The 15425-nt window shown below is 28.2% G+C and overlaps 1 protein-coding gene across 7 annotated transcripts; it reads left to right on the top strand.

The window, feature by feature from the left end:
• Positions 1-305: 305 nt before the first annotated feature.
• On the top strand, positions 306-13778 carry LOC107440113 (ciliary microtubule associated protein 1A). Of its 7 annotated transcripts, XM_043053634.2 has the most exons (8): positions 322-354; positions 564-658; positions 1709-1815; positions 4797-4892; positions 8448-8549; positions 10526-10633; positions 11304-11414; positions 12645-13778. In XM_043053634.2, exons 3-8 carry the CDS (start codon positions 1809-1811, stop codon positions 12761-12763), a joined length of 543 nt encoding a protein of 180 aa, XP_042909568.1. In that variant the 5' UTR covers positions 322-354; positions 564-658; positions 1709-1808; the 3' UTR covers positions 12764-13778. The 7 variants fall into 7 exon arrangements, with proteins under 7 accessions (XP_071042724.1, XP_071042722.1, XP_071042725.1 ...); XM_071186621.1 differs by having other exon boundaries at positions 311-335; positions 564-1815; XM_043053633.2 differs by having other exon boundaries at positions 320-658.
• The last annotated feature ends 1647 nt before the right edge of the window (positions 13779-15425 follow it).

Genomic DNA, 15425 nt, shown 5'->3' with positions numbered 1-15425 from the left:
ATAAGAAAAAAAAAAGTTCTAATATTTGCAAAAACATTAATTATTTTTATTTTTCTCGTTTTTAACTGATGAATTTAAATCAATTGAAACATAAATATGGATTTTTTTTAGTACCTGCCCCTTCCCCATCCCCAACGATAGCCTTGAATTTCGTAAATATTTAGAAGAAGAAAATAAAACGAAGGCACGTGTGAAACGAAATTTGCCTGCAAACGCCAGTGAATCAATATACGCTATCTCTCTTCCTGCATGCAGTGACGTCATTTTCGGCCAATACCGTTGTCCGGCGCATTTAGTATTTAACCGCTCGTCTTTATTTACGTCGCATTAGAGCTGTACGATTGTCACTGATAAGTATTATGCTTTTTTATGGATAAAATATTGAATACGATGAGGCTTAAAGAACATTCATTTTATTTTTTCTCCTTAACAATTTTTTGTTAACTGTTAAATTTGTATATCTATTTTTATCACAAGTTTATTTTATTTTAATTCATATAAATAAATTTGTTATCTGCTTTTCTTCATTCATCTTAAAATCATTTAAAACTGCATTTTTTCAGAGGCATTGACGCAATTTAAGGAGTGATTTTTATCTTCGGATAATTATTCTTCATTTTGAAATGCATCTTTCGCTGCAAGGAGTGCTTCCGGATGAGTACCTTTACGTTTTTTCATCAAAATATTTTTTACTATTTTTTTTCTAATTATATTATGTTTCTATATATGTATGGTATAATTGATGTAAAAATATTGATTGGTAATATAAAACATTTTTTCAGCGTCATGATATCATAATAACGATATATTTATCTATACATATAGATTGAAATATCGTTATTATGATATCATGATGCTAAAAAAATACCGATTTTCCAATGCTTAATATTTTGGTCTAGTGTGCCATATTTAAGTTTTGACTAAAAACTAGTAATATTTTGAAATTTTCGTTTTTTTAAAAGTCATCTTTCTAGTGGATTTATTATTTTAACGATATCTTTTATTCAAAGTGATAAATAATATTAAATAAGCTCCTGATTTTTGGACCTAATATTTATTTTTTTATTACATATTTACTCTATTTTTGCTGCTATGCAATTTGTTCTTTTTTACAAAAGTAATTGAACTACTGATTTTGATATTTTTTTTTTTTTGATAAAATAAAGGAGTGTATCTGAAAGCAAATAAGTTTTGAAGTGTTTACGTGTTTGTCAAGTTTTATAGTCTAATGCGTTATTAGTGATTACATATTAGTGCATTGATTTTACTAAAAAATTGAAGCACTAATATGCAATTTGTATTTATTCTGGATTTAATAGTAGATAAGCTTTTTATAACTGCTATTTTTTGTGATATATCTTTTTTTATATTTTGATCATTTTTATTATATCTTTGAGTATCATGTCTTATAACTACTTCAATTTCATTCATTTTTTGGTTATTATTTTGCACGTCCATGCTGATTTTTACTATAAGTATAATTTCCCTGAATGATGATATTGTAATCATTGAGAAAACATAATCTCTTAGTAATTTTTAATCGCATTCTAGACTTGAGCATTTTGGTTACAGAATGTGTTCATTTGGTTTAATGCTATGCATATACTAAGAGTATAGTTATTAATATTTATGTATAGTTATGAGACTTATTATGTAAATTTCATAAAAGTTTTTATAGCAGTCTTGTTCATTTTATGTTTATTTATAGCTTTCGTGCTTATAATCCCGACCAAAGCTTTGCGACTGCATTATAATCCACTCCGAAATATTCATATTTTCTCAAACCTAAGGATCCTAAACCGGAGAATATGTCTGGTGAGTTGCATCAGTGAATTAATAACATTTTTATTTCTTCAGATTAGTAATATTTTTCTTACTTCTATGAGATGTTAATGTTTACTAGAGCAGTGATTATGAAACTTATGAAGCTTTTGAATTATGATACTGTTTTTAAATCCCTCTGTGAGCTACCAACAAAAAGAATTTCCAACTTTTTTTTTTAATTTTAAATATGGTTTGCTGCCTATTAACTTACATTTCTATTTAACATGAAATAAATGTTTGTTTATCTATATCAAACAAAAAAACAGGAACCTAAAGAAATTGAAGTGGTGTTAACAGGGTTTGTTGATTTAAATCAGCTTGATTTTATATATATTTATATTGACAGTACAGTACAGTCTAAACTGCACAATCGCTTAGGACTTGAGAAAGCTGGAAAACTTTTGTTTCTTTTTATACAGTTTAGCAACAAACAGCAAACTATTGTATTTATGTTATCTTTAATATTGAGTATATTAATTTCAAATCTCACAATGAAATTGCTTGTGTTATTAAATTAAATAACCTAGAATTAGAATTGTGCTGTGTTTTTTATCAATAAGTATTTTTTTCTCATAATATGTTTACAGTACCTTTGACATTATCCGATTTTTCTATAACGAAATTTTGTGGAAAAAAAATTCCAATAAGTACATAGATTTTTTAAATTTTTTTTAGCTTAACTTATCTATTTTGATATATGATTAAAAATGATTATTTTAATAAAAAAATATATAGATTAAATATTTTATTTTATTCATTTTTTTATTTATTTTTTTGATGAAAGACTACATTCATAAACACAATCTGTTATATTTATTATGTCATTTTAAAAATCAAGAGAGAAAAAAAGAAATCACAATTTTAAATTAAAATTATGGTTTGCTAATTGAAACTTAGTTTTAATAGTTTTGTATTCTTTAAATTCTTTGTTTCATCTTGTCTTTAAATTTCGAACATGCATTTGTTTCAAAATGGTTGCTATGCATTCAAAGCTATGTATTATAATGAAAAATTGTTCGGGTAGTTAGAGCTTCTAAAATACTGATTTAATATAGCTTTAATATTAATTTAATTTTGATTAAACATTTATAAAGTTTTTAATTATAAATCAAAGTTCTTACAGTGTATTTGAATAAATAAGAAAAATAATCCGGTTTAAATAAGATAAAAAATTAAAAAATTCACTAACCCTGGTACAGTAGAGCGCCGATTATACGAACTGCTCAGGACCGAACGTGGTTCGGATAATTGGAAAGTTGTTTAAAATCTAGTTTAAATTATTATTATTTATGCACTAACTCCCCTTCACACTTTTTCGAGGCGTAGAACTCTGGCATCTAAAATAGCTCTGCCGTGTTTAAAAGTTTTTTTTTCTTTTCAATTTTTAAATATTTTTTATTTATTTTTTTAACCCTTTTTTTCATTTTGAATTATTTTTTATCATATTTCAGCTTTTTATAATTTTTTTTTTTATCGATTACTGATTTTACGACATTTTTCATTGCAAAAGAAATCCAGCAAAGACTTTTGTTTCAAAGAAGATGATCTTTTTTGAGCAGTCATATCCCTTATTCTTTTTAAATAAATCAACTGAACTGGATCAACATCATTTTGACGTTTTAGCCAATTCATTGCAATATCTAATGAATTGCAAACTTCTATACGAGAAGGTCCACTGTCTTGAATTTGATCACCCACTTCTTCCTCTTCGTCTATGGAGTTCCGATTTTCATTCAAAATTTCAGCAACAATTTCCTCATCATTTAAAATTTAAAATCCTGGGTCGTTTACAGTGTCTCAACACCAGCCTTCTATTTCTTCTGCTGTATGACCTGACATCTTTTCATTGGGAAGATCTACTGGTTCAGAAACTTCAGTTTCGTTTATGTTTTTTGTTAAGAATTTTATTCCAAGATTTAATATTTCAAGCACTGTAATCATTGACCATGAGTGACAAGAAACCATCCTCCAATTGCAGAACTTCAGCACATATCTATTCATAAAATTGTTCCTCATTCCAACCATTGTAGACTGTCAAATTGAAGCTCGCATTCTTGGAAGATAATTTTTTAGTCGAAGAGGGCTAAAGGGGTTTGTAGGTTTAACTGTATAACAATACATGTATGTATTGGCTACTATAAGAAAACTGCTAAAAAAGATTGCAAATTAAATATGGTCTTCAGATGTAGTAGATATTATTCATTCTTCTAAATTTAGAAAAGTTGTCTATGAGTTAAAAAGTATTCTAAACTTAAACTTAAAAATAATTGAATTCGGATATGGTTCGGATAATTGGACGTTCGGATAATAAGGGTTGGGATAATAAGGGTTCGGATAATCGGCGCTCTACTGTAGTTAATAAATATATATATATTTTTTAAATTGGATTATTAATTTTATTGCAAAGGATGAAATTCTTTTTCTTTTTTTTTTTAAATCATCAGCATGTTTTCCGCAGGGGAGATATCAAAGTTACTTAACCGTAGTGTTGACACAATCGACCAAATATGTCTCCACAAGTTCAACGAGCTTGTTTATATCTCGGAAGATGAAAAAATTTAATTGTGACAAACTCCGTGAATTCTTCGTCTGCTGTATTAATAGTTTTAGTTGCACAGTGACATTTTTCTTGGAATATTTAGATAATTTGAGGTAGAAATCTTAAATATTCAAAATATACTCTCAGTATTAGACAAAGTTACAACTGTGGTGCTCGCAGTCTAGTCAAAAATGCCTAAAGAAAAGTCTGATGATTTTCAAGAATTGTAAGGATTGGGACAGTATGAAGATGGGTGAACTTTTTCAAAGAATGCTAATTATCTCTGTAACATTTATTAACAAACACATCTTTGAAACCTTACTTTGGAGTTAAGTTTATTACAAACTCCTGTCATAACTTGATGTATAGAATTAAGCTATTATACTTAATAGTAAATATTAAAATATCTTTATTCTTTCTTATTCATCGCCAGGCCAATCTGACCCAGAAAAGACCGTTCATTATTCATCACCTAATTATAGTCCTGGACCGAGGCCCAACAAAAATTCAAAGCCTGACAACAATCCTGGTATGTTACAAATTTTTTGATTTAAATCTTATTGCATTCATTAGTTCGTTTCGTAAATTTATTTAATTTCTCGCAGTTTAACTCTTGTTGTTTTTTTCAATAAATATATATTTTATTTTATATTGACCAATAGCTATGGTGAGTAATAATATATAGGGTCTCCTTATCCTTTGTCTTTTTTAGCGAGAAGCTCTTACTTTAAAACCTTTAAATTCGTGTATTTTCTGTTACAAAAACTTAGGGTGTTTTTGAGGTTTATTAGAAGTTGACATCAAAACCAACCTTAAAGGAATCAACCTCTCAAGGTTGATGAAGTTGTTTTATTCACACTTTCAGTAGTTTTGATGTTGATAAAAATCTGACTTAGAGCATACAGTTATTATTTTTTCGTATCATGTGATCTACAATACCCAGACTTCTTTGTTAGAAATGACACTGTAAGATGTAATCACAAGACCCGATGAAGTTGTATTAATATCTCAAAATATTTATTAAATTTAATGGGAATTCGGTTTCATAAAGATATCTTACTGCCCAGTATGGACTCATTTTATAAATAAAGATAGCATTTCTACTTATGATACTATATTCCTCGAAGTGCTTAATTTATTTTGTGAAGGAGATTATTTAATGTTCTCATCTGCTGGAAAGGCTAGTCTGCAATTAAAATATATTTCTTTTTAAGTTAAGTTTTAAGATTCCTTTAACTTTATTAAGCAATAATTTTAGATGTTTATATATATATATATATATAGTTAGAGATAAAAAACCTGGAAAAAATTGAAAAAGAGAAGTTCTTTTCTTTATTTTCTTCTAGAAAAGTTAACTTTCTTTTCTCTTTTCATTATTCTGTAATTTTTTCCATGTTTTCTCTACATTTTGAGCTTATTTTATGAGTTCTATATGCTTGCAGATTATGCACAGTAAATAAAAGTTATTAGTTTCTTAATTTTCTGCATTGTTCGTTTTATCCTTTTTGTATTTATTATGTATGCTGTGGTATATGTTGCTATATATGTACTGTATATGTAAACATAAATTTAAACTTTATTAGCTAGTTTTTCTATAATAAATATAAGAATTGATTNATATATATATAGTGAAATAGAGAAAACCTGAAAAAAATTGAAAAAGAGAAGTTATTTTCTTCTAGAGAAGTTAGCTTTCTTTTCTTTTTTCATTATTCTGTAATTTTTTCCATGTTTTCTCTACATTTTGAACTTATTTTATGAGTTCTATATACTTGCAGATTATGCACAGTAAATAAAAGTTATTAGTTTCTTAATTTTCTGCATTTTTCTCTTTATCCTTTTTGTATTTATTTAGTGTGCTATATATGTATGGTGTGGTATATGTTGCTATATGGTATATGTTGCTATATATGTATGGTATATGTAAACATAAATTTAAACTTTATTAGCTAGTTTTTCTATAATAAATATAAGAATTGATTAATATTCAAATTGAATAGTATTATGATCTCCTTCTGCACTTATAAATTAAATTCTCTTACTTTAATTTATTAAGTATGATTACAGAACTATTCAGTTCAGTTCGAATTTATTATATGGGATTTTAAAATTTATATAAATATTATTGTAAAATTATGTTTGATTATTTGAAAAAAGATTTTATGATATCTTAAAGAAAGATATTATTTTATTGTTGTTGTTGTTAATTTACGTCGCATTAGAGCTGCGCAATGGGCGCCAGCGATGCTTGACTTCGGTGATCTGCTGGGAACCGTGTCTTAACGATCAGACAATCTGATTTCCTTGTTGATATTTTGTTCAAGTTGTTGCTTGACACTTAGAATTTTTTGAGGAACTTCTTTTAAATTTGTCCTGCGGCACTTCCATAAACGCACTGTGGGGAGAAGCAAATAATTTGCTGCAACTAAATAATAAAAAATATTTACAATACAATAGAAATGTACTAGAATTAAAAAATAGAATTTTTTGTTAATTTATTGTTTCATTTGATATTAATTCAATGGGCAATTCATAATCATTCTCTTTAATTTTGATGGGAATTATGCATCAAAAATTACAGTTTTTCGTTATTATGAAACATTTAACAAACAAAAGAAAATATTTAAAAAAAAGTTAAAAATAGGTAGAATAATGCAGATCTTTTAGTTTTATTTTATAAAAATAGATGGCGCCACCAATAATAATTTTAAACTTAAAACCTATTCTTTTAACTTTAGTAATCCACAAGGTATAAATAAATTATTCATTCAGTTCGATAAACATTAATTTAATTCAATAAATATCAAGTTGAAAATATTGAGTTTTCATTTCATAGTGGGTATAAGAATTGAGCAAGGCAATTGAACTTCGATATCAATGTTATTCCATAAATTAGAGTGATATTAGCTTTAAAATTCATGCATGTGATAATCATAAATTTAACAAAAAAGAGCATTTCCCTTAAAAATTAAATACAAAATTTTCCTTAAAATAACTAAACAAGTTATTTACCAATACCAACAAGCAAATATTTCTCCTTGAGGTTTCGAAGTTCTAGAATTCCATTTCGTATTTGTAAGTTCCCCAAATTTATTTACCCACTTGTTGCAATCTTCTAAATTTAAAAGATTGCTTCTAAGGGTAATAATATTTGATGCAATAGCTTCTATTTCATTTTAAAATGAAGGAGGCAGTTTCGCAGGTGAAAAAACTGACATTTTAAGTTTGCAAAACAAAAGCTGGAGTACAGAAATTTCTCAATGCTGAAAATAAGAAGCATGGCAGAATAAAATCGTCACAGAAGGCGTCGCCGATAAAACCAATCAGCGCTCACAAAATCTCTTGGGGAAACTATAGTTGTAAACATAGTTTACATGCACCTCGGACAGCTATTGCGGGAATTCTCGATAAGACTCATGAAAATAGTACAAGGAGTTAATGAACACATCAAATCTGCCAACTCCGATTTTCTAAAATTCTGAAGATTTATTAGGAAGTTGCAGAATAAATTACACAATGCAGTAGTTAAGAATAAAATTTAAAAAAATCATGGCAAACATTATTTCACAACTTAATTATTTTATTTTAAAACAAAACACAATATAAATGTAAACTGTATTCAATTAGAAAAGCAATATATTCTTACTGTCATTGTTTAATCTAATCATATCGATAATCCTTTAGTAAAATACAAGTTAAGAACACATATTTGTAAATAATAATATAAATAAATGTTTATTTATTAATAATATGAGATGCCCTTTCGCAAAAAAGTGGCACTGGACCAAAAGTAATAAAATAGTTGATAATTTTTAGAAGTTTTAATTTAAGATCGAATTATATTTAATCTTATATAATATTAGCTCTAATATCCAAAGATGGGAAGTTAGCGTGCTGACATGAAACTAAGTTTTTATTTAATAATATTAACACTAAGAAATTTTAACAATTAAATTGGTAGTTATTGGATGCATTACAATAGTAATTGAGGATCATCAGTTTCTTCCATGTAAAGTTTAATCTGAAATATTATTAATATTGAGAGTGAGTCTTATGAAAAATATTATATTTTCGAATATTTCAGCTCCTGGTTATTATGATCCTACCCATAACAATCGACAAGATATGAAGCCAGGCTACACATTCGGACATAAGCGTTCACCTCCAAGAATTGATGCAACTCCCGGTATAGCTAAAGATTTATATCCTATTAAAAGCTGGTATTTTTTATCAACTCCGTGTTACACAAGCACTTTTCATTAAACAAAATTCTTAAATAACAATAATTTTGAGCCAAATTTGTTTATTCTCAAATTAACATTTATCATTTAAAAATTTATATTTTGCTGTATTTATTAGAATTTTTACCTAGCGCACCACGTATAAATGAGAATAATACTGTGACACCATGCTTTTATCATTCATGGATGACTCTGCCTATACGTAATATTTAGTTCTTCTAAAAAGCCTATACTCCGTTGCAAGTTAAGAAAAGACCATTGCGGTCTAGGACTTAAGTAATCATACTGCACTGCATTAATTCTGTTTTATTTCGTTAAAAAAATTATACAACTATGCGCAAAAACATTATAAAAGCTTTAAAATAAGCCACTTCAGATAATTTGTCCCATCTATTAATCATAGAATTACATATTATTTAAAGAGAAATAGGTTATAATTTCGTGTTTATACTGAAATCCTAAACTGCTCCTATAAAAGGTGGCACTTCTTATACTGACATGCTCTTAACAAATCAAGTGCGAGATAATAATTTTTTACTACTCAGCTTAACTCGACTATCATTTTACAACTAAAATAGATGATTACAATGACAAAAGGAAATCTTTAAATGTAATTTCGTGTGGTGCTAAGTTCCTAATATTACTTAATATAATAATTTCTTTATATGAATGCAGTTCTATGTATATAACTATTAATATATATATATATAAACACAAATAATAAAATAAAATATAATAATATAAAGAAAAACTATAAATGGGAATAACCAATAGTCTTCAAGACTCATCTATTGGTATAATTTAATGCAATATTTCTGAATAAAGAATAATTATCCTAGGATAAGAATTATTCTTTATATGTGTCAATATCGCCAAAAAATTATTGTTGAAAAAGAGCATGAAATAAAAGAAAGCAGTAACTTACCGGCGTGTAGCAAAATGCGGTTTAGGTTTTAAAGTAAAATAATTAAACAGTTAACAAAATTCGCAAAGAGGTAAAATCTTTAAAGTTGTGTTTATAGCTTGAATCGAATAAAATAAAATTTAAAAAATATATTTGGTCGAGAAAAAGAAAAAGTTTTTTAAGCAAGTAACATATTAGTGCTGCCATCTATGAAAAAAACTATTAAAAAAATATTCGGAAATTAATTTAATCAAACACAAAATAAGAAGAAAATGTAATTAAATTTATTACAATAAAAAAAATGGTAAACGTTGTAATTTAATTAACAGACTTAAAAAAAAGGTAAGAATCATTCATTCATTTCCATCCCATCATTCATAGGGTAACTCATTTAAAAGTCAGAGCTTGCACATATGGATAGAGGGTTGTTTATAGACTTTATCCTTCATTCATACATCCTTACATAATTTTAAAATCTACACCTATCACCTGGATTCATCTGGGGTGGTTGTTTATACACCAGAGCCCGTTCACTTCTTACAAAAAAATAGTAATAAATAATTAAAGTATTAAACTGTTTATTATACTGGACAGTTAAAATATTTGAAGTTATTTTAAGAGGCTACAAATTATTAAGAAATTACTTAAAAATGTATTTAACTAATCCAGTATAAAAGGTCATACATCCAAACTATTCCGTCCAGTGGCATATATATATTGTCAAGAATAAATAAAAATATTAAATTGTTAACTGATTTTGCATATTTAATAAATTATTCTATTATCAAAAAATATTCTGAGCTTTCAGATACTTTTGGATTGTGTGTGCAGAAACTTTGTTTTTTTTCTTATTATGATACTCACTAATATTCTCCCTGACTCGAATTAATCACTTACTAATATCACTTGTGTATCACTTTATGTCATTCACTTTTTAGAGTACTTTTAAAATCCATTAGTTGTGCACACTTTCACATCTCAATATTTTTGTTTTTAAATTTAATAATGTGTTTATAGCACCTGGATACTATGACCCTGATCAAGCCTTAAAGAAAGTGGAAAGTTCAAAGGCCAGTTACAGTTATTCATTTGGAGAGAAGCATCACATGATGGAAGACGCACCGGGTAATCAAAACGTCTAATGAAAGAACACAAAATATTACTACATGTTAGAATAGATGCATTTGTGTTACAGTACAATTATATTAGATTTACAGTATATTCAGGGATTGGACAAAATTATGGAAACATACTAACTCTATACTAGTTCTACTCTAACCATATACTAACTCAACTCTAACTCTATACTAACTCTCTGAAAATAACTTTCGTTTAGCAACAAATGTTTTGGACACTTTTACAAATCTCTTGGCTCAGTTTGAGAGATCATGCTTTCAGATTTTAGAAATGTTATCTTTTTACCCATGCAAAATTTGGATCAACCAAATTGAGGAAAGGAAGGTAATAACTTCTTCCAAACTTTTATATACCAAAACAATTTTGAAATTATGCTATAGGATTACGATATTTTCAAAGAATAATTGCCACATGATAAACAAAACAAAGTTTTTTAAAGTATTTCTAATCGCTCAAATTCAGGCTAGTGTGCTGACATGAAACTAAAATATTACTAAATAATATTAACACTATGAAATTTTAACAGTTAAATTAGTAATTATGAGATGAATTACAATGGTAATTGAGAATCGTCAGTTTATTAAATGCAAAGTTTAATTTGAAATATTGCTAATATTGACAGTGAGTCTTATGAAAAATATGTTTTCAAATATTTCAGCTGCTGGTTATTACGAAACAGATTCGGCCTATAAGGATCAGCAAGATATGAACCACCCAAGCTACACATTCGGACATAAACGTTCTCCTCCAAAAGTTGATGCAAACCCCGGTATAGCTACAGATTTATTACCTATTAAAAACTGATATTTCTTATCGCAACTAGTTACACAAGCACTTTTCCTTAAATTAAACGAAATTATTAAATAACAATCATTTTTGGCCAGATTTGTTTATTCTCAAATTAACATTTCTCATTTAAAAATTATTTTCTGCTGTAATTATTAAAAATTTGTACCTAGCAAACCAAGTATAAATGAGAATAATAGTGGGGAACCATGCTTATATCATGTTGATATGCATTTGAGCTGGGAGCTTAGCTTAGCATCAATTTGGTGCGCACTTATATACAAAGGGCTTTCTCAATTGAGATTTAAAATTTTTTTTTATTAACTTTCAACGCAGTATAGTTGTACATTTTTGCTGAAGAATTCATACACAGATTTAACCAATACAGTTTTGGGAATAGAGTAATCAGTAACTTGTAGAAATCAGCAACTAAAAAAAAAATTTCCAAAGTTAAATTGGGGTGCTTTTCTTTATGATCAGAATTTTTCTTGAGGTAGAAAAACTAGTATATTAGTGTATAATTCTTGCTCTAGTTAATTTGTTAAAATTTATTTTGCCCACCACTGCTTTTTTTTCTCTCCATTTTATTACCTGTCATATAAATCAGATTGTTGTAACCGGGAAGCAACCCACCAGAAGCTGCGGACAACCGCAGAGAAGGTGGATCCACCGCTGTGCATATATATTGCCATTGTTATTTCTTCTATATGAATGTTTGTGCCATCTTAATACTAGACTATGTGACTAGCCATGATTTTAGTACCTAGTCATCTATCATCATGTTTCACGCCATGTACTAGATCATGTATTATGTACCTAGTCATCTTATCTTTTTGAGTAATGTCATATCTAATAAATCAGTGAGAGCCAACTAGGGCTGGTTCTGGGTAACCAGAACAGTCTAGGTGCAGTTATCTCGTGAGAAATCTTTTCAAAAGTTGGTGCAATCATCCTTATTTGATAGCTTTTACTATTTATTTCTCTACCAATGTATTAAAACTTAAACAGAAAGCGGAGTTGTTAGTATCCCTGATAATTATACCCAAAATATTTTTGCACTGATACTCACTAATATTCTCCCCGACACAAAATAATCACTTACTAATGTCACTTGTGTATCACACTTTATGTCATTCCCGTTTTAAAATCCATTACTTATGCACACTTTCACATCTCAAAACTTTTACTTTTATGTTTAATAATGTGTTTATAGCGCCTGGATACTATGATCCCGATCAAGCTTTAAAGAATGTTGAAGGTTCAAAACCCAGATATTCATTTGCAGAGAAGCATCACATGATGGATGACACTCACTGTAATCAAAACGTCTAATGAAAGAANCCTAAAAAATAATTTTTTTTAGTTGGGTTTAACAATAAAAAAAATGGCTTTTTGTAGCGATTCAGAAAACCAGAAAAATCAGTTATCCGGAATAGTGATGGTCCCGATCGTTCCGGATAATCGGTTCCCTACTGTACTACATGTTAGAATAGAAGCTTTTGTTTTACATCACAATTATATTTACAGTATATTCAGGGGTTGAACAAAATTATGGAAACATACTAACTCTATGAAAACTCTACTGTAACTCTATACTAACTAGACTCTAAATCTATACTAACTCAATAAAAATAATTTTCGTTTAGCAGCAAATGTTTTGGAAGCTTTTACGTGGCAAATCTCTTGACTCAGTTTGAAAGATCATGCTTTAAGCTTTTAGAAATGGTTTCTTCGAAATTCGGATCAACCAAATTGAGGAGAGGACTTCTTTCAGACTTTATTACCAACAGATTTTGAAATCATGCTATAGGATTGCGATAATTAAAAGGATAATAGCCAATTTAATTTCTGGGCACTGAGTACCTATCCTGGGGGCTTTCTGCTCCTTTATAGAAATATAATCGAACTAAGGAAGTGGAGGGGGGGGGGAGAATATCACATTGGCTAATTTTATATGATAATAAAATACACTAATGAGTTATATAAAAAAAATTAAAAATTCGTGAAGTGGAAAAACTTATTTATATAAATATGGTATTCAAATATACTTCTTTAACTATAGTGGTATTTAAAATAGGAAAAGAGCTTTTAATTCCTTTACACTCATTTCAGTCTATGTAAATTTTGCATGGGTAAAAAGGACACCATTTCAGAAATCTTTAAACACGATCTTTTAAATTGTACCAGCTGTTACACCATATTAAATGTTCAAAAACATTTGCTGCTATGAGGAAGATTGTTCAAATAGAGTTAGTATCAAATTATTACCATATTTTTGTCCATTTTATTATCATGTTGTGTAGAACACAAGCACATTGAATTTTCTTAATAAATGCTTATAATTAACCATTTTGTCTCTTATTACTTTAATGTGGGCGAGTCAATCGAGGTATCTGCCTTTCGACACTTACCTCTTCATTTATGATATAGCTATAATCAACGATGGGGACTTATCGGTGATAAAAGTAATGGAAAATTACAGTCAATTATTTTTAAAATCTTAATGCATTCAGAATTTCTCAAACTCCCAGAAAGCATTTTATTACTTTCCTGGAAGTGCAATTTATTAAGTTATTTTTAGGAAAAAACGTTTACTTTCATTTTCATCTGAAACGGGGAGTTACGTGATTATTCGCGAACTGGCGTCACACGTGTCCATTCATTTACAATCGCTGTACTGTGAAAACCAATACTTTCTTGCTTTCATTGAATTTTCATAATTAAATCCAACTATTGTAGATAAGCAATAACTATTTGTGTAATAAATTATGCCCTAATGTAGCTGAATGAAAATGTGGGTTTTGACATAATGTATTTTTAAAACGTTACATTTTAATGGTACCCACTGAAACATTGTTAATATTTGACGAAATTTTCTAGTTCTGAATATTTAAGATTTTTTAATTCAGTAAAAAAGGTATTAAAATGAGTTATGTAGGGTGACCCGGGGTAATTCCTGATCAAAAAACGCAAACATCTATTTTGTGAAAAAACTATTCAAAATAGAATTTTAATATTTACTGGAAGTTTGGGGCTATATGAGATGAGTCCAATGCCACCTTCTTTTGTTTGAAAATCTAATTAGAACTTAAAAGATTTAAAATTTTTAGTCATCAGGAATTACCCCTGGTCTTGATCATTTCTGGGGTAATTCCTGATCACTTCTGGGGTAATTACTGATCACCAGTTTTTATTGTAAAGGGGCTGTTTAAAAATAATTATATAATGGTAATTAGCAAATAAGACATCAAGATCAAACAAATAAACCAATAAGATATGTTTAAGCGGCTAATAAAATGATCTATTTAAAAGCAAGAAGAACAATTAACACTTTAAATTTTCAAAAATCTTTGCATCGTGCCATACATTTTAGGCAATCAGCCAACTCATTCTCATGTTTTTCTGAAATATAAGAGAGTTACTTTTGCTGAATTTTTTAACTTCATTAAGGGGAAGTGTAAAGTTAAGTAAGGCATGTCAACAGCTCTCACACCGAAATTTTCATTTTCAATCATTAAAAGAAATTCACTAATTTTGTTTTCTAGAAGCTTATTATCCTTTTTAGGCTTATAATTTCTCATTATATTTATATTAGGCCAGTTTATAAACTTAAATTATTCTAACAATTCTACTAGGCTAATTTATAAGCTTAAAAATTATTCTAACGATGTACACACATAAAATTAAGATAGAAGCAAGGTAAGACAAACCAGAAATTGTGCAAATCAGAATACAGTCTTGTATACAGTTAAAAACAAATTTTGTGATGACAGTTGTCGGGGTGTGTGTTTGAAGGAAGGGACATGAGGTGTAGATCATCCGCTAACTGCTTGAGATAGATTTGATACATCACCTTTCTAAATCACACCGATGACTGGTAGCTTTTTTTTCTTTGAAAGAAAAACACAAATTCTCGTATATAAAAGAGTTCATCCATTTTTTATTTATTTTGGTTCTACGAACATGTTCATTTCCAGTATACAGCTCATCAATA

Source organism: Parasteatoda tepidariorum, chromosome 10 (assembly GCF_043381705.1).
Source record: "Parasteatoda tepidariorum isolate YZ-2023 chromosome 10, CAS_Ptep_4.0, whole genome shotgun sequence".
Lineage (NCBI taxonomy): Eukaryota > Metazoa > Arthropoda > Arachnida > Araneae > Theridiidae > Parasteatoda > Parasteatoda tepidariorum.
Note: the sequence above shows the minus strand (reverse complement) of the source record. Positions and strands in the feature narration are given on the sequence as shown.